Source organism: Neltuma alba, unplaced genomic scaffold (genome assembly GCF_004799145.2).
Source record: "Neltuma alba isolate B1F8T4 unplaced genomic scaffold, ASM479914v2 tig00005621_pilon, whole genome shotgun sequence".
Taxonomy (NCBI): domain Eukaryota; kingdom Viridiplantae; phylum Streptophyta; class Magnoliopsida; order Fabales; family Fabaceae; genus Neltuma; species Neltuma alba.
The window spans coordinates 30,837-54,417 of record NW_021634175.1 but is presented as its reverse complement, the minus strand read 5'-3'; the positions used below and the strand labels follow the sequence as shown (position 1 = coordinate 54,417).

At 32.9% G+C, this 23,581-nt stretch overlaps 3 protein-coding genes across 3 annotated transcripts; 2 read left to right on the top strand and 1 right to left on the bottom strand.

Annotated features, from left to right (window-relative positions):
• Positions 1 to 2,138: 2,138 nt before the first annotated feature.
• Positions 2,139 to 3,188, top strand: LOC114748145 (uncharacterized). Its single transcript, XM_028936498.1, has one exon. The coding sequence runs from the start codon at positions 2,171 to 2,173 to the stop codon at positions 2,999 to 3,001; it is 831 nt and encodes a 276-aa protein (XP_028792331.1). The 5' UTR covers positions 2,139 to 2,170; the 3' UTR covers positions 3,002 to 3,188.
• A 6,474-nt stretch (positions 3,189 to 9,662) lies between these two features.
• On the top strand, positions 9,663 to 12,850 carry LOC114748146 (cx9C motif-containing protein 4). Its single transcript, XM_028936499.1, has 2 exons — positions 9,663 to 9,938; positions 12,506 to 12,850. The coding sequence occupies exons 1-2, from the start codon at positions 9,853 to 9,855 to the stop codon at positions 12,612 to 12,614; spliced, it is 195 nt and encodes a 64-aa protein (XP_028792332.1). The 5' UTR covers positions 9,663 to 9,852; the 3' UTR covers positions 12,615 to 12,850.
• Positions 12,851 to 15,335: 2,485 nt separating this feature from the next.
• On the bottom strand, positions 15,336 to 22,173 carry LOC114748147 (probable magnesium transporter NIPA4). Its single transcript, XM_028936500.1, has 9 exons — positions 21,594 to 22,173; positions 20,705 to 20,761; positions 19,841 to 19,931; positions 19,598 to 19,758; positions 19,383 to 19,510; positions 19,136 to 19,273; positions 18,187 to 18,279; positions 16,835 to 16,940; positions 15,336 to 15,899 (listed from the first exon to the last, which is right to left on the bottom strand). The coding sequence occupies exons 1-9, from the start codon at positions 21,733 to 21,735 to the stop codon at positions 15,790 to 15,792; spliced, it is 1,026 nt and encodes a 341-aa protein (XP_028792333.1). The 5' UTR covers positions 21,736 to 22,173; the 3' UTR covers positions 15,336 to 15,789.
• Between the last annotated feature and the right edge of the window lie 1,408 nt (positions 22,174 to 23,581).

Genomic DNA, 23,581 nt, shown 5'->3' with positions numbered 1-23,581 from the left:
TTAGTGTTTGACAGTGTTTCAAATATGATTGTTTTAAGGAGAAAGATATTTGTGCCTCCCAAAAAAAATTAGGACTTTTTTATGGATGCCAAACTAATTATTTGTGATTGATATTAACTAACTAAGCTAAGATCTTAACCGATTAATGATATCTTAATATGTCCAACGGAAAGAACCAAACGCATTAAGTGGGTTAGGACCCGAATGAGCCCCTAAAGCAAACATGATCGATGTCGGCCCACAAGACACTCATAATATACCATACCAATCAAAGGCTTAATTTAATTAAACAACTTTTTATTATCCTTTAAGTTGACTTTTTTTTTTTTGGGCCATTCAAATCATCACATGCCAACAAGAAATCAAAAAAAGAACTATGAAATTACTCCTCTGGTCCTTAATATAGAACACAATTCTTGAGTTGGTTTTAGTCCTAAATATAAGACTCATTTATCATATTTATCAATTTTCTCTAAATTACCCTTATGGACATTCCCTCAACCATAATCAAATAGAAGAGGGAGATGGGGTGTTAAGAAAGACGATTATGGTGTTTTAGAAAAAATGTGTCATTTTTCTTATAATTAACTAACTTACCTAATCTCCTTAATCTAATCAAATTAGTTAAATGAGTCTTATATTAAAAATAGGAGAAGTATCATTTTTCAATTCAAACATGTAAGAGTTAAAAATGATAGAGAAAAAAGTATTACATGATCCAGTATTTTGTAAATATAGTCAAATGACTAAAATGTTATTGTATCATATTTTTAAAAAGCTATCAAACTTGTCATTGCCAGTATATTTTTTATCATTGGTTATTTAACATTTGTCATTGCTAGTTCACAACTTGTTAATAAAAAACTTATTATTGTCAATATATTTCTCATCATTTGCTGTTCAATACTTGTCATTATCAATTCAGAACTTATTAATAAGTTTTTTGATATCAGAATATTTCAGTTATTTAACCACATTTACTTATCATACCAGGCATCACATCTTTCTTTGTCATTTTTGACTCTTGAGGTACCTGATTTAAAATATACAATTTTCAGTTTCTTTATTTATCATTTTTGCTACCAAAAAAGTCGATTAACCGATTTTCTTTCGTACTGGGTCCACTGATTATCGTCTTCTTATGTTACTCTTATAAATCCATAATTATTCTGACCAGGCTCTTACCTAATGAATAACACTACTGTACATGGATCGAAGAATCATCATCACTTTAATTTCTATCACGTAATTCCTCACGTGACATATATACATACCAGTAAATTACTATCTCCCATCCTTAATACTTCTTCAGTCCTTAATACAAGACTTAATTGTTGAGTTGGTTTTGATCTTAAATATAAGACCAATTTCTCATATTTATCAGTTTTCTCTAAATTATCCCTATAGATACTCCCTCAACTACAATCAAGTAGAAGAGGAAGATGGGATATTAAGAAAGATAATTATGGTATTTTAGGAAAAACGTGTCACATTTCTTATAATTAACTAACTTACCTAACTTCTTTAATCTAATCAAATTAGTTAAATAAGTCTTATATTAAGAATCGGGGGAGTATAATACTTAGTTAACTAATTTAAAAAGATTAAATAAACTAAATAAATTACTTTAAATATTTATTTTAATAATTTTTCTCCAAACTAATTTACCTAACTTATAAATTGATATATATAATTTAATAATACACACAAATATTGAGACAGATTATATATATAATTAAGTCATCATTTAACCTCTTAATCTTCTCCAATCAATCAATTGTATTTGATGTTTAAGACTGGTGCTAGTAGTTGGTTTGGTAGTCATCCTCAGGCTCACCAATATGAACCAAACCCCAAGCGCGCGCGCACACTCACAAACACATATAACCTACACAACACCAACACAATCAGATCCTTTTTTGTCTCCCAATAACCTTATAATAGAAACCTAAAACCCCTCGATATATCCCACTTTGCTTTCACTCTATGTCTCCTTCCTCCTTCTACAACCATTGAAGTACAAGCGAAGAAAACCCTTACGCTCACAACACGTCTCACAACAGCAACACAATATTAATTTCAACCTAACAACCAACCCTCCAATCTTCTCCACCTTATCATATCTCCAGATCTCCATCTCCTCCTTCCTCTTCCGCATCATCACCACATCATGGAACCTCAACCTCCTCAAAACCTAGATTACGCCTCCACCGTGGACACCTCCTCCGCTTTCCGCTCCGTCAAGGAAGCCATCGCCATCTTTGGTGACCGCCTTCTTGTCAAAGAAACTGGCTCTCCTTTGCCCTCACCGGCTGCCACTGCGGCCACCCCCGCCACGAAGCCGATCAGGCGAGAGAACTCGTGGAGGTTCACGTCAAGTCCGGTGACGACGACGATCACGACGATAAAGCATGAAGATCGGAAAGAAGATATTCTTTGTTACAACTATGATGATCATCATCAGAATAATGATAGTGACAATGGACTTCTGGAAACCCTAAAGAAGCTTGAGGCGGAGCTGGAGGAGACGAAGATGGAGCTGAAGCTGTTGAAGGAAAGAGAGAGCGACACGGAGGTGGCATTGGCTACTCTCAACGCAGAGCTTCACAAGAACATGTCAAAGCTTGCTCAGGCCGAGGCGGTGGCCGCCGGGAAGGCTGCGGCGAAAACGGTGAGGTTTGATGAGAGATTGAATGACTATATGGAGCTTAATGATAACAAGAAAAGTAATGGTATTAATAATAAAAATAATAATAGTGGAGAGATTAAAGTAGAGGAAGAAGCAGTGAAGAAGAAGAAGAAAGAAACTTTAGCTCAGATTCTGAGTATTGGAGTGAGAGAAAGTTATAATTTTCTGGGGAGTGGGAAAATGAGGGAAAGGAAACAGAAGAAGATGAAGCCGATAATTCCTCTAGTGGGTGATCTTTTTTCTAAGAAAAAAGGGTCTCCTAGTAGTCACCATAATCCTCTCTATGCGTCCCCTTTCCTCTACGATTATTGAAAAGAAAAAAAAATCATTTAATGTATGCATTTTGGGTTTTAATTTTGTCACTTTGTTGGAAGAGGCATGTCTTTTTGTTTTTTCTTCTAATCTTTAGTTTGTTTAATTCTTGGAAAATGTACTGTGTGTAAAAAAAAAAAAAAACCAACGTATGCGCTTGTAATATAAGGTTTTATATCTTCATTCAGTTCTGCTCCACAGTTTTATTAATCACATTATGGGATTCTATTAATATTATTATACTACTTCATGTTTTTAATATAAGAACTAATTGACTAATTTAAGTAGATTAAGAAAATTTGTTGAGTTAGTTATTTAATTTGTAATACTTATGCATTGTCTTCCCTAAAGTACCTTTGCTAATAATATGCATTAGCTAGAACCACTATTTGATTGAATATTTAACATGTGTAACTACTACAAAAACTACTTTGAAAAAATAGATAAGTAGGAGAGACAAAGTGGATTAGGATCTTATATTTAGGATCAAATTAAAAGTCAAACTAACTCTTATATCAAGGACAAGAGGTAGTATCACTGAATTTAATCCAGTTAATTATATTTTTTTAAGCAATTTAAATTTCACACTTCTCTTTTATTTTGCTGCATAATAGATTTTATTTATATACTCTTATAATTCTTAATGTAAAACCTAATTAACTAATTTAAATAAACTAAGAATGTTAGTTAAATTAACTAATATGATATGTTCTTTTTAAAACACCCTAATCATCTTTCTTAATTCTCTCCTTCTATCTTTCTAAATTAATTAGCTAATTTAAATAGATTAAAGATATTAGTTGAATTGTTGAGAAAATATCATTATGATTAATTTGAGAAAAATTGATAAACACATGAAATAGGTCTTATATATAGGATGAATATTAACTCTTAAATTAAGTTGCACATTAAGTACCAGAAAAGTAGTTGTTAAGGTGAAGTACATTGGCTTGAGATCTATTGTGTTAATTTTTCAAATAAAAATTGGTTTATTACCCGCGAGGTTAGATTAGACAAGATATGCAGTAGTATTTCGGTCCTAAATATACATAAGCTTGTTAGAAATTTGAGAGAATTACAATGATATCCAAGGAAAAAAGAAATATCAATAATTCCTAATGACAAGTGAGTAGTTGTCATTTCTGATTCTATTTTGAAACTTATCATTGCAGGTTGCTTTATTGTTACTGAGACTTTTTAATAATTATGTTTCTTAATTGAGACTTCATAACAATTCTCTCTAAAAAGTTTATTTTAGTTTTAAATGTTAAATCTGTTTTGTCTAATAAATTTATAATTTTTCCCAAACTACTCTTATCAAAGGTTTTCATTAGGAATAGTTTTAATACAAATGATGACTGAGTATGAACTTATAGAAAAACTAACACACATTTTATAAATAATGAATTTAACTAATTTATTTAATTAATTTTTATAAATTATTTATCTAATTCTTACAATTGGCGAAGGAAGTAGTATTTCATTTTAGTAGAACCAAGTGAAGGGCTGGACAAAATGGGGAGGGTTTTGAGTGTCATTTTTAGGTCCAAACGAAGTTCATATTTTATAATGCTACTCATAGAATGGCGTGAAAAAGAAATGTGGTGTGGGCTTTTAAAGTAAAGTAATATTTTTCAGAAAAAAATTGAAGTCATATTTGTTCCTATACCGTACCTGTCGTGGGGTCTATACATGATAAATTTTCTTTCAAGGTTGGTCTGAAGAAGAATATCAGGGTGTGTTTGGCACGAGGAATTTGAAGAGGAGGGGGAGGGAGAGAGGGGAAGAATTTTAATTATTTTTTCTTGTTTGACAACACACAAATTTTAGAAAGAGAGGGAAAATTTTAAAAAAAATTTCCTCCCCCCTCAACCTCCCCTCTAAAATTGGAAGGATTTGGAGTGAAAGGGCAATATTTTGCCATGTTGTGACCATTATATTCATATTTTGTCATGTGATGATCATTATGCCCATATCTTAAATAAAATAAGGGCAAAATTGTCCATGTTAAAATATTTTTTCCTCCCCTCTCCTCATGAATCAAACAAGGTAATATTAAAACTCTTTTCCTCCTCTCTTTTTTTATAAATCCAAACAAGGTAACAATTAAAATCCTTCCCTTTTCATCCCCTCCCTTTCTCTCCATTAAAATCTCTCCCTCCCCTTTCTCATATTGAGCCAAATAGACCTTCAGAGAAATGTAATCAACAATTTGTGACTTTAAGATTAATTAGTGTAAAGATTTAAAATAAAGAAAGCAAGGTTAATTAGGAGTGAATTGAATAATGTGGATATGTTACGTTCACAATTAATCTTACATAGATATTAATTCTAAATGATAAAGGTTTTGCTTTTGAAATACAATAATGTCAACTGACAGGTAAGAATGATCTTATGAGAACGAAAATTAAAATAACATTAAAAAAATCTCATGATGTAGTAAAATTGTAGCTTGGTCTGTGTAATAATAATCCTAACTTTATTACCGATCAGATTTTTGTAAAAAAAAAAAAAACTCTATGGTATGTAATTAACTAATTTGAGTAAATTAATGATGTTGGTTAAATTAATTAATATGATATGTTTTCTCTAAAACACCCTAAGTATCTTTCTTAATTCCCTTCCTCCCTTCTTCTTTTATTTGATTATTGTTGGGAGAATATCAATAAGGTTAATTTAGAAAAAAATTGATATACATTTAAATAGATATTACATATAGAACTAATATTAACTCGTCAATTAGACTCTGCATTAAAATCAAGAGGAGTACTTGATATTATCTGCAATTGAAAAGTACAGTATCTACTATTGTTTTTCCTAGAAGAGTATAATTTCTTATTCAAATAAGATTACAAAAAATCATCGAAAGATTAGAAAGCTATTATGTTATCTTTCATTTTCTAATAAAGGCCTATGGACTTACATATGATAGAATCATATATGTGTGTGTGCGCGCGCGTGTATGTGTGTGTGTGTGTGTGAAGGAGAGACATATATGTCAATGTGTATTCTGCTTAGCCAAATCAATCGAAAGCCCATAGACTACTGCTGGCAGAGACACGCTAGCGATGGAAATTTTTCAATTGAAGCACAGCTTATCACTTCATCAAACACTCCTCTCAATTGAATCACCAGCCGATTTGGAAGAAATTATGGAAGAATTTCAAGAAGATTAGAATATTCCCAGACTCCCTAGAAACTATTGTCTCCTGTCTTAATATAAGAACTAAATAACTAATTTAAAAATATTAAAAAATTAATTAAATTAATTATTTGTGATAAATGAATTTTCTTAAATTACTTTCATTCAAAAAGATTAAAATGTTTTGAGACTTCCTAGGAGCTATTAACCTAGCAGGTTTTCGAGATGGTAACCAAGACCATCTTCTCTGGAACATTAGTCAAGATATCCGAATTTTGATTGCAGACATATGGGATTTCGCGCTTCATCGTACACACAGAGAAGCTTTAGTTTGTGTTGATCTTCTGGGCGGCCGAGACTGCACATGTGGCAAGTGGAACTGTATATTTCGACTGGGTCATATCTGCTTGTGCGGCTCAATATGCACTGGACAAGAGCTAGACTTTCCTCTGGTCTAATCTCTCTTTCGTAACAAGCTTTGCTTGCCTCTTTCTATTCAAACAAAAAAAAAACCCATAACTCAAACGCAGGCCCAAGTTCCTCTAGGTATATTAGCTCTAGTAAAAAGAGTTAATCCCTTGTAAAGTGACAAACCAAGATTTAAATTCTTACTGGGAAAGGTATCCACATTTAGTACCTAATAGTGTTTTAAATAGAATTACCTCTAATAGAATGATATCTATGCTTTAGCAAAAATAAATAAAAGTCTAGGTGAGTTGACTCTCAGAGGCTCCCCAGGGTTATAATATGTATTCAGACTTAGAGATCGCTTGCCAAGGTACTTATAGATCGTCTATTAACAAAGTCTTTGCATCGACAGCGAGATTTAAACTAACAACCTTGTGAGTTTTGAGCCGACTCGAATAAATTTCTTAACTGCTTTGATCTTGGCCCAAGATTTTTTCACTTCTCAAACTTGAGAAATAAAAAGCCAACAAGAAGTTAGGTTTATTAGAAGAAGTTAATCCCTTACAACACGACAAACTAAAGTTTGAAACCCTTGTTGGGAGAAATATCCACATTTAGTGTCCAACACCATTTCAAACAAGATTATTTGAAAGGGTATTCATGTGTAGTAAAAGAAAATGACAGATTTTATTTGCTAAATTAAACAAAACTCTCATAAATTTGGAATGATATATGTAAATAATATTTCCTATGGTTCTTAATATAAAAGCTAGCCTGACTTTTAATTTTGTCCTGAATATAAGACCCAAATCTTCTTTGTCTCTCATATGTATCTATTTTTTCCAAGGTAGTCCTTATAGTAGTTACACATATTAAAGGTTTCATCAAATAGTAGTTCTAACTAATATACATGATTAGCAAAGGTATTTTAGGGAAGAGTGGAAGACAACACCTATTTATTACAAATAACTAACTTAACAAATTTCTTTAATTTATTCAAATTAGTAACTAGCTTTTAATATTAAAGACTGATGTGGTATTTTGACTTTTCAAATCAAAAACAAACTTACTTAAACTTTAATTTTGTATAGATAAATTTCAACCGTTAATTATATGTATCCATATTTTATATATTTTTTAGGGATTAATATAATTTTTAGTCTTTTAAATTTGGTCTCATTATGGTATTGATTTTTGAAATTTTATACTTGTGGTTTTGGTCCCTGAAATTTAGGCCATTAGCAAACGTTAGTCCGTGGTAGTAAAAATTCGTTAAATTTTGCTGAGATGCCACAAATGGTTTTGGTTTGGATGATATGGCCTGTGACTTAACAACATGACCTCATTATGTAGCATGATGAGCTGGCTTGGACAGATAGTTTTTGAAAAAAGAAGAAGAAGAGGAGCTTCTTCACTCTACAGCCGCTGCTATGATCGCCGGCTTGGGCTTCTTCACGGACACCAGAATAACTCATCGGAGAATAAAGTACACTCATTTGTGATACTGTCAGTAAATTGAGCAAGGCTTATAGCGATAATTGATGTATCTTATGATTTTCCTCAAGATAACCAGTTTGCTCCTAAGTTTCGGTCTCATATCCAGGATATGCCAAATGGGTATTCTAAGCGCAATCCTATCTTCTCCAATTCCACTCAAATTATAAGCTATTTTGATTTTAGATACCCAAAAAAAGCAATCTCCATTAATTTATTGTCTTAAAACTTCTTAAGCAGGTGACTTGGGTTGAACATATAGAGATTGAAGATGAAACACCAATTCATCGTCTTTACAGAAGCCTTATTTACAGTGGCTTGGCATTGGTAGCAAAAACGTGGCTCGCTACACTTCAAAGAATGTGAGAACGATTCGCTTGTTTAATGGTTCCTAACGATTCAACCTGTGATCTTGGAGGTCTACAATATATACATATTGGTATAAACGTGTGTCTCATTGCCGTATAATATCTACCTGTGATGTTGAAGGTTTTGTTTTACTATAAAAAATGTGCTGTCTAAAATTTCAGTGATTTCGTCCCAGGAAGGCAAGAGAAGCATGATGAAACTGGCACAAAGAATGGTCACCAATTTCTGCACAAGCATCAGTGCATTAACGGCCAAAGATGAACTACACTTTCTTGAATGCCGAATCTAAACCAAAACTTAAAGGTCCAAACAACGAAACATTGAAAATAAGATATTGGAATTAAGATTGTAATTAAAAAAAATCATTAAAATAGTATTTAGTATAAGAGATTGCTTTTTATATGGGATTAGGCAAATTCATAGAGGTAGGATTGGGAAATATCACTTCTCCCCATGGTATTCTCCAATCCCACATGCATGGGTTTAGCTAATCCCATATAACAAATAATCTCTTATACTAAACACTCTTTTAATAGATTTTCTTAATTGCAATTCCAATCCCAATTCCTTATTTTTAATGCTTCATAACAAACACAATCTAAGAAACACAGTATGTTCTAAGCCGCAAATGAGGATACGTACTTTGACGAGTTCTTCCGACGTCGATGAAGAAGCCTAAGCCGACGATTACAGTGGTCGTAACATGAAGAAGCTCCTCCTTTTTTTTTTTTAAATTATCTGTCCAGGTCAGTTCATCACGCCACATAATGAGGTTATGTTGTTAAGTCACAGGCCACATCATCTAAACTAATACCGTTTAGGGCTTTTTACTACCAGGGACTAACATTTGCTAACAGACTAAATTTCAGGGATCAAAACCACAAGTATGAAATTTCAAAGACCAATACCAAAATGAGACTAAATTTGAGAAACTAAAAATTATATTAACCTTATGTTTTATGCATTGTGAGTCATATACACATAAACTTCTTAGACTTTGATATAATATTTACACACAAGCAGGTGGCGAATTATAAAATTATCAATAAGGGAGTTGTGTGCATAAATCAAGAGTTTTGAGGAATTCATGTTAAAATTTCAAAATTACCGAGGTCATTATTTGTTACTCACATGTTTTGTTTTAATCCCTACAGTAAACCCGGTGGGACCCACCTCCCGAACCGGATCCTTGTGAGTTGCGAATAGCGTAGAGAATCTGGCCACGGCACGAGATGGCTCGAAAAAGTCCCCAACTTCCAGAACCAGAACGACGATTCACCGGCTTCTTCTTTCGCTCGTTTACCTGCGCCTACCACTGCACGGCGTCGTTTCCATTGGCTTCCACCGCCATCGACGACCACTATCACTGCATAATCGAAGCCAGCGAAGGCTGCCATTCATAGCTGTCATACATTGAAGCTACACTGATTCCCGAAACATGCCTCCGCCAAGCAAAGAGCCCTGCAAGAGAGAGGCTTGCGACATTCAAGCTTGTCTCTCCAAGAACAACTTCATGTCTCAAAGGTACCTATTTTTACCGTATTTTTTATTTCAATCTTGGAATCTGATTGTTTGTCAACCATTAAGATTTTTGTTTGATTCCTCAGAAATGCTTGAATATGTTTGATTGCAAATCGTCAAATGGTTTTCCCGTTCACTTTTTGGCCGTCGTTGGTTAGTAGCTGGTTTTGGATCATCTAGATTTTGTTGGTTGCGTTTATTTTTGATGTGGAGCTTCCTCTAACGAACTATGTATGGAAATCCTCATTCGAGATTCTAGTCTTCCGATGTGAAAGCCAATATAATCAAGCAAGTAGGTATGTTAGCACATCATTAATACTTGTCTACTTTTAGCACGGGGTCAATTAAACAAATGAATTTTGAGTCTGGTACATATGTACAATGATATTGGCGAAGGTAGTGATTGTGCTGGCCATCTGACTAATAATATCATTTTTTTAAAAAAAAAATTTTGGCCTAAATGGTGGTAGTTCCTTTCATCACTCTAGCTACTCGTTTGCTTAAGACCAACATCCATCCTGTGTAAATATTTTGTGACTGGAAATCCTTTCTGTCTCTTGCAGATGCTTGGGAACATCTGATGAGTAATCTAACCAATCCTGTATTATATTCATTCTTCTTCTTCTTCATTTTGTGAAATTTATTTCTCTTTCTTCTAAAATAATAAACTGTTATACTGTTTACTTCTATCATCTGTCTGTGCCTGGACTCTGACTGTTGTAGAAAAAGAAACAACTTGCAGACAAATTAGTAAAATGCAATAACTTGCTTACAGAATATCATAGATCTTCACCATAATCTTTTTCTTTTCTTTAAATCTTATACTCGTTTGCAATGGACATAACCATCTTTTTACTACAATATCTGCGTATGAATTCATAGCGCTAAAAGAGCAGTTAAGGACTAAACTGAGATCTGCTGTGCCATGGATTGCATGATCCTTTTGTTTTGGTTGTAAGAGTAGGTTCTGATGATTGGAAAGTTGGAGGCTATTCGAAGAGATTGTAAGCCTTTTGAGCAGTCTTAACATTAAAAATACAACATTTTAAGGCATGTAGTTCTTGCATTTCACTCTTGCTGCAACCTGAGAGTATCCCATCTCATCTCTTTTTAGGTCTGTCCTAAATAAAATTGTGATTTGTGGGGGGAAAGCATTTTTCTTAAGAGTGAATCATGTGATGCTGTGTTGTATACAAAGTCCATTTATTATGTTTTCAGTGAAGGACATAATAACAAACAGCTAAAGAACTTTACCCAAGTTTTGTCTTAAGTAAACCTCTTTAGTTGGATTGTACATGTGTCGCTGAAGAAATTGAGTCTGCTATAGAATCAATATTAGTTCCGTACATGTGCTATTGATGGAAATCAGAGGTGAAAGGTATTCTATTATTTCACACACCTCTATCGTATATGCTAGAGTTATTTATATAGTGGTTTCTATCGGTTATTTTATGACAACTGGTCATAGCAGTTCAGCTACCTAACTCTTATACCCTTACATAAATTAGGAAGGCATGAGGTTGTGATCCATAGTGGAAACCAGAACCCTTTTTTCTTTAAGATACTAACTACTAAGGGTTTTATTATTATCGTCTTGCAGGATAAAGGCATATTAGTCATGTACTGCTTTATTTTAAAAATAATTCAAATTTTATTTTTAGTGAGAGAATCAGATTGTGATTACTGATTACCTAAACATTTTTAACCAAATCTTGTTCCAAATAAATCCTCTTAAGTTTCACTCCAAAAAAAACAAAAAAAAACCTCTTAAGTGAGTTATAGGTGCCCTTTATGTATGGCCAGAAGTTATATATGCCGAGTCGAAGTAATTGAATCAGTTGTGCAACAGATTATGGGAGGCCTGGAAGTGGCAAGTTTCTTAGCTACATTCTTTTAGCAGCTTTCTTAATTGGAAGTTGAAAATCTTCTTTGAAAGGTCAATTATGTAACGTTGTGGTGGGAAAAAAAAAAGTTCAAGTTATTAGAGTATCTGATAGCAAATACATAAAGAATTTTAGCCAAATCTTGTTCCAAATAAATCCTTTGAGGTGAATAGTATATGTGTTGAAGAAAAATTGACTCCGCTGCAAAAAGAAACATAACTTCTGTACAACAAATGATGAGAGGCCTGACGGTAGCAAGTTTCGTTTACTTTGCAACATTCCTTTAGCAGCTCTCTTAATTTGCCAGTAGTGGAGGTTTGGGACAGTGGTCTCCTCGTTTTTCCCCCGAGTCATGGGTTAGTAGTTGCACAAAGCCTGGCACATGAAAGTCCTTGCAGTTTTGCTGCTTCCAACCTAGTGGAACTTTGCACAACTTTTGGACGCTGGATCTGTGAATAAGCTAGATAGCAACACTTCTGATTGTTCTATGTTGCTTTGAAAGTTAGGTTCATTAATCTACCATTCATTGTGATGATGTGTCATTTATTTCACTATACTATAATTAGAAGTTCCATATTCTGATATATTAAAGCAACAATCCTTGTCTTTTATGTAAGCTTGACGCATTATCGAACTTCATTAGCTTGGTTCTTAAAGGCTTCTACTCACCGCTTTCATGCTGTGCAGATGCCTTCAAGTCATTCAGAAGTTGGAGTCTTGTTGTGAGAAATGCGAGTATAAATCAACACATTGCGGTTCCCTTTCAGGACTTTTGAAGCAAAAGACTAAAGGATAGCAGCTGTGTTCTAGTACTTTAAGATTTCTTTTAATTGATGAGTGATGACATTGATTACTTTAACTTTAGGGATATTTTTTATTAGTTGTATCGATCAAATACTTGTAAATAAATCAAACCAATTATGAAGAGACACGCATGTGTATGTCAGGCCATTTTCCAATAGGAACTTTCACATACTTGTATGCATTAATATCATTGGCAAGTAAATTGCAGAGTGACAGGTTATTTGTTAACAAGCCAGAAGTCATAAATTGCTAGCTATTAATTTATCAGTATTTAAATTTTCAAGTAAATTAAACACACATTTTATCCGCAATATTTTATTGAGTATTCTCTTCCAATGCTCGAATTTCGGTTCTTAATATAAAATCATGTTTATTGATTTTGGAAGATTAAAAAAATTAAATAAACTAATTAAAAATGTTTATATCTATTGTTCTTTTAAAACTAATTTGTTTTATTTATAAACAGGCCCATAATCTAGTGATTGGAATATAAGTATCATAGAGAGATTATATAAAATATATTATACTTCTTCGGTTCTTAATATAAGATTTATTTAACTAATTTGATTAGATTGAGGAGTTAGGTAAGTTAATTAGTTGTAAAAAAATATGACATGTTTTTTTCTTAAAATATCATAATCATTTTTCTTAATATTCTTCTTTCCTCACTTACTTGATTATAGTTGAGGGAGTATCTATAGAAGTAATTTAAAAAAATTAATAAATATGATAAATAAGTCTTATATTTAAAATCAAAATTCACTTAACAATTAGGTACTTTATTAAGAACTGGAAGAATAATTAAATAATTTTTTAATTTTTTTAATCTTTCTAAATTAATGGATTAGATCTTATATTAAGGACAAGCACTACTATTTTTTAAATACTTCATATTTGGAAGTTAATACCTCTAGTCCTTAATATAAGACCCAGTTAATTAATTTGAAGAGATTAAAAAAATTACTAAATTACTTTAAAGTATCTATGTTTATTATTTTTCTCCAAACTAATTTTTCTCACTTATAAGTCGGTATATAATCTAATATTACACATAAATATTTTAGAAAGATTATAACTACAAGTAATTTAGTAATTTTCTTAATCTATCCAAATTAATTCACTGTGCTTTGTATTAAAAACGGGAGGTACTAACTTCCAAATCTAAAGTACTACCTCCGGTCCTTAATATAAAACCCTGTTTGACTTTTAGTTTGGTCCTAATTATAAGACCCCAATCCACTTCGTTTCTCATATTTACTCAATTTTTCCAAGATAGTCCTTCTAATAATTATAGTTCTAGTTAATACACTTGATTAGCAAGAATATTTTAGGAAAGACAACACCTATTTAGGACAAATAACTAACTCAATTTACTTCCTTAATCTCCTCAAATTAGTCAACTGGCTCTTATAATTAGGAGCAGAGGTAGTATTTAAAGAATGTAAGTGATACTATCTCCGGTCCTAATTATAAGACCCAGTTGACTTGTTTGAGGAGATTAAGGAAATAAGTTAAGTTAGTTATTTGTAATAAATAAGTGTTGTTATTCCAAAAATATCCTTGCTAATTAAGTATATTGGCTAGAACTATCATTATTAGAAGGATTATCTTAGAAAAAAAATGCATAAATATGAGAGACAAAATGGATTGGGGTCTTATAATTAGGATCAAACAAAAAGTCAAATGGGGTCTTATAATAAGGACCGGAGGTAGTATTTGGTTATTTCAATACCAAAGTCAACTCCTGATGCAATGGGAAGGAGATATTCGAAAACCACATTAAAAAAAAAAAGAGTGGAATCTTCTCTTGTTTTTGAGATAAAACAAGAATGTCTTCGAAATGGCATGATTCTTATAAAAACTTCATTTCTCACCGCAGCTCTGAACCAATAGCAGAAGATTTCTTCGAATTGAGGTCATCTTCAAGGTGGAATATGATATAACTACTTGGCCACTAAAGTCCTTCGATAATTCAGGCCAAAAAAAGTCCTTTGATAATAGTACACAAAATATTTCCTAAATACAAATATAAAAACAAGTTAAAAATTTAATTTGATTTTAAATATAAGATATCAATTTATTTTGTCTCTCATATTTATTCATTTTTTTCAAAATAATCCCTGATTACATATGTTAAAAAGCTTTCATTCTAATACACATAATTAATAAAAATATTTTAAGAAAAATAACACTCAATTATTACAAATAACTAATTTAATTAATTTTTTTAATATTAACAACTTAATTATCTAATTTTTATATAAGAATAACTACTAAATTTCAAAATATATGAAATAACTTCTTTACTTTAGCAATTACCAACTAATATGAAATGACAATAAAACCTTCCATAGTAAAAACTCTTAAAATTCAGGTTATAGTTTTTCAAGCGTTAATAAATTAATGACTATAAATTAATGCTTATTTCATCTTGAAAAATAACAAATTTAATTATACAAAATAACCACAATAACTTCATTGGTGGCAACTACTCTATTGAAATTTAGCTTCTAGGCTTTGAAGTACTACTAAATCAGTGATCATTGTACTTCAAGAAATGAGAGCGCTAATTATAAGAGATGACAACAGCTTCGTCAATGACAAACTACTCTCTTAAAATTCAGCTTCCAGGTCTTTAAGTATTAGTAAATCCATCATAAGTGCAAATACTAGAAATTAAAAACAATTGAGAAGCTAGATACACAGATAGAGATACAAGGAACCAATAAAAACTCACTAAATTAATAAACCCATTTTTTGTGAGTCTCAATTGACTCCTCGCAAATGATTGCAAAGAGTGAATGTATATAAGAATATAAACAACATTTTCAATATTTGGTACAGAGCTACATGGATTTAAGTGAGATACACTATAATAATAATAATAATCGGGGAGCAGAAAATTACATTGGACTCTGTCTTCTGATGTGTGGAGCTTAGAGAGAGGTGTACAAGGCAACATCAATAATCATCAGGGAAGCCAAAAGAACAATGACAGGATAATCTCATCCTTCCATATCCCAACTGTATCACAAAATGAATATATGATGGTGTGGGGATGGAAAACTGTCATTGTTCCATATCCCAAATCCACAGTGAACTTCACAAGGTCCCTCCCCAAGAGACAAAAGTATGAGAATTGGCATGTCAAAAAGAATATATTTATATCATGTTGCTCTTAAGGATTCCTGCCGTCTTAGGGGAATCCCTTCACCATTACCAAAGTCATCCTCTTCTGAATGCTTAGGAAGTTTGACGGGCAATGTTGTTGGTGAACCTACACATTATCAATATATGTGATTTATACAAAGATATCCCATTCCTAAGTCATGAATAGCACACTACACTTCGAATTCCATGCAACAGGTGAGACCCACATTTAATTGTATTTAAAGATGTCAGTATGAGAGCAAGAGCACATAAATCAGTCCAATGATGCAAATGAACTAGAGTTGTTTGAACTCGAGTCCTTAATTGATTGTTTTTAGCTCTAATTGTTTATAACAAGAATAAACTTGAGTAAAATATTGAGCTTGTTGGAGTAAATGAGTCGAACTTAATAAATACATGATATTAACAACTCAATTTTCTCTGTTACATGGTTTTACATTCCAACAAATAGATCTTTTTGTCTATTTTTTTTCCTATCAATGTAAATTCATTAATTGATAGAGCTCAATGATATCATATGATGTATGTAGCTGACTTCAGTAAGAAGGATAAGGCTTGCATTTGTTGTTATATCAACATCAACTCATTTGCCACCCAGACATCCCATAACCGATATCGTAAACTTCCCTTTGCCCCGTGCTAACATGTCAATTATCGGAATGCCCAAACGACTTCTTGTTAGTATGGGGGAAATAGAAAAACCTATTTGTTGGGATGCGAAAATTCATAAAACTAAGAGCTATTTGCTAATGACCACCTTTTCAATTAATTTAACTAGTATATGTAGATGCTAGTGTCGGTGAATTGTTTGACTTGGTTTATTTACCAAATGATTGAGAGCTTGATCATAAATTTTAGCTTGATTACAGGTCAAGTTAGACTTGACCTGACTACACCGTGAACAAGAGGTTGCAAATTAAATCACATCCACATCAACGAGTCTCTTTTTCCTTTGGACAACTTTCTTGATGATTAAAGATAAAGATGAAAGATTACCAAAAAAGAAAACAGAGATAAACATGTAAGATTGACAGAGCATACCATCACCCATATCCTTAGTCTTATGAAGAAGAAAAGTTCCAGAAAGTATGGTCACAAATCCACACATCTCTGTGACAACTTGTGTCGGACTTTGTCTGTCCCAGTCCTGATATCAAATTCGTAAGTTAGATCAAGGATCAGTCATCTAAACTGAAAACCAGTGAACAGACACCGCAAGTCAAACTTGAACATACATTTATACATAAAATTCAAGTAAAAAGCAGATACTACTCATTTCATGGACTAAGTACTAGCATAACACTGAGAAGTGAGAACAAGGTGATTTAAAGTAATAAAATACATCTCATCAAAAAAAAATTTTCCGGGGGGGGGGGGGGTTAATAAAATACAAAGAAAAAACAAGTTGCCCTACTCTGTGTCCAAAAGGATTGTGTACTATTGCTTGTTCATGGTACAGAAGGGAAATAGTTTCATACCCTATCCAAAAAAAGGGGGGGGCTTGAATCAACAATAATCTGTGTCTCAATTTTTCCATAGGTTCGTTTTAGTTTATCCATAGAGGACCCACAATTGGCAAGGACAGGCTCAAGATCTGGGTTTTAAGGGCGGGGAATTTGTCAATTACGTGTATTTAATGCCTTCATAAAGTCATAATTTTTGGTTTAAATTATGTATTCGCTGACTCTTAAATTTTGTATTTGACCCCTCTTCCTAAAATTTTTTATCAGTCGCCACTAACGTTTCAAAGTCTCCAACAAACTACCAATTAAAACCATATTTATTTTTTATATTTATCATTAAAAAATTATAAAATATAAAACGAAAAATATAACAGCATATATTAAAGTTTTTTAATAAGATTGTACTCTTTAAAAATAACTAAAATGTACTTCCCACATTCTCACCCTATCATAAAATTTTAGTTTTTTCTTTAATCACTTTTTCTACTTATTATAAAAATAAAAATATAATTTCAAAGTAAATTAAAAAAAAAAACCAACTCGGCTAATTTTGTTGTATATATTTAAAATAAAAAAAGTTTACTCAAAAAAATTTATCCAATTAAAAACACTAATATAAATGTAATGCCGAATAATACATCATCACCTCACACACACATCAAGACATTAAAATGTATTTTGATATTATTACATTTCTTTGATTTTTTTAATTATAAATTTATTGTTACTAATTACATATTATTGAAATAATATTTCTAATCATTATCACTATTTTTCCCCTGTCTCTCAAATGTGTTTTTCAGTAGGATCAATAGATGACATCATAGATGAATTAAAGATGAACTATAACCATTGACAAGATCCTTCGATAGACAGGTGGCCAATCAAGTTGTCGAGCCCAAAACTAATAAGTGAGCAAAAAATACTTACCTTAAACATTATAACACTAGCCACAATGGTAAATGATGTGAACATAACGTAATATATTGGAGATACTACTGCAGTGTTGAAGGTATCCAATGCCTGAATTCAACAAATGAATTTATCACATGAGAAGTCATACAGGAAGCACCAGCATTCAAAACATAAAAGGAGAGTAAAGACAATAATAAGTAGAAGTCATTGTATTATTTAATTATTTAATTAATAGTATCAATATTAACAGTGGTAACAAGAACAGCATCCAGCACCTACTTCTCTACCAAGAGTTTGAAACACAATAGGTTCTAACTCCCCCTGCCCCACTCTTCTATGCAGTTGGCCAAAACTAATCAACCCACAACGATTTAGGATGCTTTGAAATCCATTTTAACATTCTGAGTCATGGTATCTGGGCGAAAGTATGAAATTTGTTTAAGTGGTTAATCAAATTAAGTCAGAAGAAGGAAGGTTTCCAAACCAAGTGAGAAACGAAAGAGCTATACTTCTTCCATGTCTTCAAACCTACTTGCTCATGTTTTATCAAGTCTTTGCGGTTTCTTTTATCATCTTGAAACAAACGATCAGCCTGTCCATTTTTATTTAAATTTGGTTTCTTGTACACTAGGCAGTAGCACAAATCAGCTCTTTCATTGGTTAAGTTGAGAAAAATAAATTACATAATCAATAAAAGAAGTTCATTCAAAGACCTCGAGGTTACAGAAGAGGAGAAAATTAACTTCTACTGACAGGCTTTTCCTTTAACCAAAACAAACACGAAAAGGATAAACATGTATAATGTGGAAAAAGCATTAAAAAAAAAAAAAGCATGAAGATATGCAAAGTACAAGACAGGGATAACTCTAATGAAAAGTCGAAGAGGAAAGTCGAATTTGTCCATTCATGATACATAAAATGAATGTAGGAATTCTGGAAGCAGCCCAAAAAAAAAAAAAATTACCATGTTTAAATAATTCATCTGGGTAAGAACGCAAACGGTCACAACTAGAGTGAATGCCCATGTTTGGGGAAAAACTAGTTGATTCATCCCAGACAGAGTCAATTTTATGGCGATTCCAAGTGCCTTAACACTCATGACCTGGCAAGGAATAGCTTTAGAATAAACACCAAAAATATGACATAAAAAAAAAAAAAAAGGAAAGAAAAGAATACTAGAAACTTCTTGTCAATCAGAGGAAGAGACATACCGTTATAGAACCTACAAGGGAACAAACACCAATGTAAACCATAATGTGTGTCTGCCCATATAGTGGAACGAAGTGGAAGATGAGAATTAAGACAGCTATTAGAATGATGGTTGCATAAATGAGAAACCCTGCCCAAAAAAAAAAAAAAAAGATTATTATCTCTCATTGTGAAATAATAAATAAGAGATTATTATTTCAGGCAGGAATTCCGTTACCAGGCTCCATAGCAAGCTCCCATACTTCTATGACGGAGTTAATTTGTTGTTCTTGAGGTGCATGGAGGACAATTGTTGTAGAACCCACAACGCACAAAACACAACCAAGAATGCCAAATACATGTAACTTCTCTCTTAAAATAATATGAGCGAGTGCAGCACTGCAATGGAACAGCACAATCAGCATTTACCACCTAGATGTGAGGAATTATATGAAGCTAGTTTTTTTTTTTTTTTCCATGCCTGATAATAATGCTGAGTGCACCAAGTGGGGTCACCAATATAGCTGGAGCAAATGCATAAGCTGCAAAATTAGCGATTTCTCCAACAATCACTGTTGAAATTGCAAATGCCTGTTAGGATACAAATTCCAACTAATATCATTAACTACAGCCAATTAAGATAACTAACTGGTCTGCGAAAATGATAGTATCTTTGAGTTTGTTAAATGTTCTTCAAGGAATTCAAAATATTTCAAAAAGTCTAGTAGCTGCACTGCCATCTCCATCCACTTCTAAGATAATTAGCAAGTAGAAATATCACTTTATTTTTTTTTCAATTATTCCACCATTCCCACCCTTCTCTTAAAGAAGTCTGCCTTCTGATCTTCTTGCAGAGCTTCAGTATGGCATACCCCATAGCCATAGCAAATTTGGCTTCGCTGAGGTTGATAATTATCAGATTCCAAATCAATCATCAAGCAAGAATCAATCTTCTACCTCATTCTTATGAGTTCATATAGGAGCAGCAGCACCATAATATTTGTTAGGGTACAAAAGAATCATTCACACATAAAGCAACCAAACGGATGTTGAGGAAATCTGGGTAGGAATAAGTGATTAGATGGTGTTCGCGCATTAGTGAGTAGTTACTGGTTATCCATGCAAAGTAAATAATATAGGAGTCTGTAACAATGTGATAAGAGTCCTCCCAGCTTTAGTGCTCATTTTTTAATACTGCAACTTTCCTCCCAACATAATTTAGTTCCCAAAAGATCATAAGAATCATATAAACTATCGTTATTAAAACAATAAAATTAAAAAAAAAAAAATCCAGCACACGATTTATAGCCAATCCGTGACCAAATAGAATCATGTACAAACTCACTCGTTATCATGCCCACCCACCAAAGTGGCTCATATAAGTAAGAATAGCCTCCACTTCCTGTCAAATAAGATTACTTAGAAAGTCAGTCACTATAACCCATAATACGTTGCAAAGACGTTCAACCAATATAACAAAGCATAAGCACGGTATTAACGTAGATGCAAATGATATGATATGCATCCTTACAGAAAGTGAAAAGGCTAGAGACATATACATGCGTTATGCAACTAGTAAAGAGACAAGTTCTAACAGTAACATCTCCCAACCTACATGATTGAAGCATTTGTGTGCTCAAAAACCACAGGCACAAGCACATATGAAACTGAACAAAACAATGCATACACTTTAAACTCCCATCACACGAAATTAAATGGAAATGCAAAGCTTCTGATGTTAGACTAGTTCGGTGCAGATCTCACATCCAATGAACCAAATTTCCAACATGAACTAGATACACCTATATCAGCCGACAAACATAGGGCAAATGAAGGAATTTTAGCACCTAATTTCTGGGTGTGAGATTAATCACACGACCCGTCCATGACCAAATAAGTCAGTTTGAAGCCACATACATAAAGGCATATCAAATCACTAAACTACTAATAATCACAAAAATTCTAATACAACCCACTTGTCCAATAGGAAGATCTCTTCCAAAGAAGAAAATGTTCTTTATCATGTCAATGACACTATCCCTTCCCTATTTCCATCTGATCCACGATCAGACCAAGGAGCAAAAGAAATCTCAAGCAGCCAACCCAATTCACTCGCGACCCACTAGACCTCATCGCATTATTGCTCAAACGCACCCATATGTACTCCAATATCTGCTAAATTGCGGAATGAAGACCCATATGTCTAGAATCAATGAAGATTTGAGAAAACATACCTGCCCTGATTCCACTAGCACCAGCCTTCTTCAACCCCTTCTTCTTGACAATGAAGCTGGCACCGATAAAGAAGCTAGACGACAGCGCGAGGCAAAGGCCCTTAATATTATCAGAGGACATCCCCTCACGCCACCCCGTCATGGCGACGAACCAACCCTAACTTTTGCAGAACGATGCTTGGAATTCCCAGCACCCAACCCAACCCAACCACAGGGGTACTCCAACAAGGTCAATAATACCGAGTAGATCTTCGAAGTAAACAAGGATTAGCAGCTTCAGAAGCCAAAATCTGAAGAAGAAACAAAAAAAATTCTGCCAGTGCAGTTTGGTGGATGATACAGCTGTGATGTGAGAGGTTCCTTAGATTTGGAAATGTATTGCACACCACACTCACAGAGAGGAAAGAGAGAGAAGAAAGGGATAAAAAAAGAAAATAAAATTAAAAGAGGGTAAGAAAATGGGTTTACTCTCTCTCTCTCTCTCGCAAGGTCGCTCTTGAGTACAGAAAGCTTGATGAATACTGTGCTACAACAAAAACTCCATGATTTTTGATCCCCTCCTTCTTCCTGTCTTCTGCTCCGGATATATATGTGCACACACACACACACATATATATATGTATCTTTTTCCCGATCCGTATCCTTCTTCTCTCTATATTTTTGTGACACGAAAACAACACGAAATCTCGACCCCACTTTCTCACACTCTCTTTCTTCTCCAAATCTACCTTCTTATAATTATTGTAAATCGCGCCGTCATCCAAAGTAGAAACATTGAAGAAATCAAGAATTTTGCCGTCTTCACTCGTTGTAAGCTTCAAAATTGTCGATCAATATCTTTTCCCCACCGAAAACAGAGAACATCTTGCAATATCTTTCACAATTTTTTTTAATTTCGTTTCAGAGTTAAATAAAATGCCCAAAAGGAAAAAGGTGTTGGCTTGGGACTGGAGAGTGAAAATGCTTTGATAAATCAAATTATTTTAAATAAAATAAAATAAATTTTGTATTTGTGGTTGACTCATCGCGACCGGTTTTGGACAGAACATCTGTGAATGAAATGTCACGCGTTTGTCTTTAAAGAAATGTCACGCAAAATGAAATGACAGGCAAAAGGTAATTAATTATCATGCTTTTGAATTTTTTGGCCAACAAAAATCATGATTTAGAATTTATTTGGTTCTTACAAGTCATCGGTCTAAATTTGTCGGTTCGTTATGGTACTCGAAGACCAGTCATATCCAGATGAAACCATATGAAAAAATAGGAAAAATTAATTGTTTGTTCCCATACTTTTGCTTCCATTAAAACTTAGTTCATTAACTTTGATTTAATACAGATTAACCTATAGTTTTAATTCAACTAGAACTAAATCCTTAAATTTTGACTTGGTACAACTCAATTTTTTATTGACTTTAGGTTGATGCAACTTCAGGCCTGTTGGGGAGGACTTAAAAAATCCTCTATAAACACATTTTACGTCACATACTTGTCTCGTATTCTGTAAATCATTATTAAAAAGTTACTGATAAGCTATTCTAAACGGTTCTTAGTTTTTATAATTTTAACTAGAGTAAAGGTACAATTTTATTGTTGATTTTGTTAAAAGTATAATTTTACCTTTGATTTTTTTTTTTAGAAAATTGCATTAAGAAAGATCAGGAATAAAATTATATATGAGAAATTAGATCAAAAGTAAAATTACACCACTAAAAATTTAGAACTAAAAATACATCTGAAAAATAATATCACAGTTAAAATTACATATTTACCCTTTATTCAGACTTTTAGTTTCACCCAAGTTTCCCCTGGACCCGGGTAGATTACCCAGATTCAAGTCTATAAGCAATGACAATTGCCTTGATATGAACACTCCTTCTCACTGCAGAACGTGTGGTTTCTCTTAACCAAGCCATCCTTTTAAAACATGCAAATCATATGTTAAAATCACAAGATAACAAGCCCCCTTCAACACGGATATAATTACT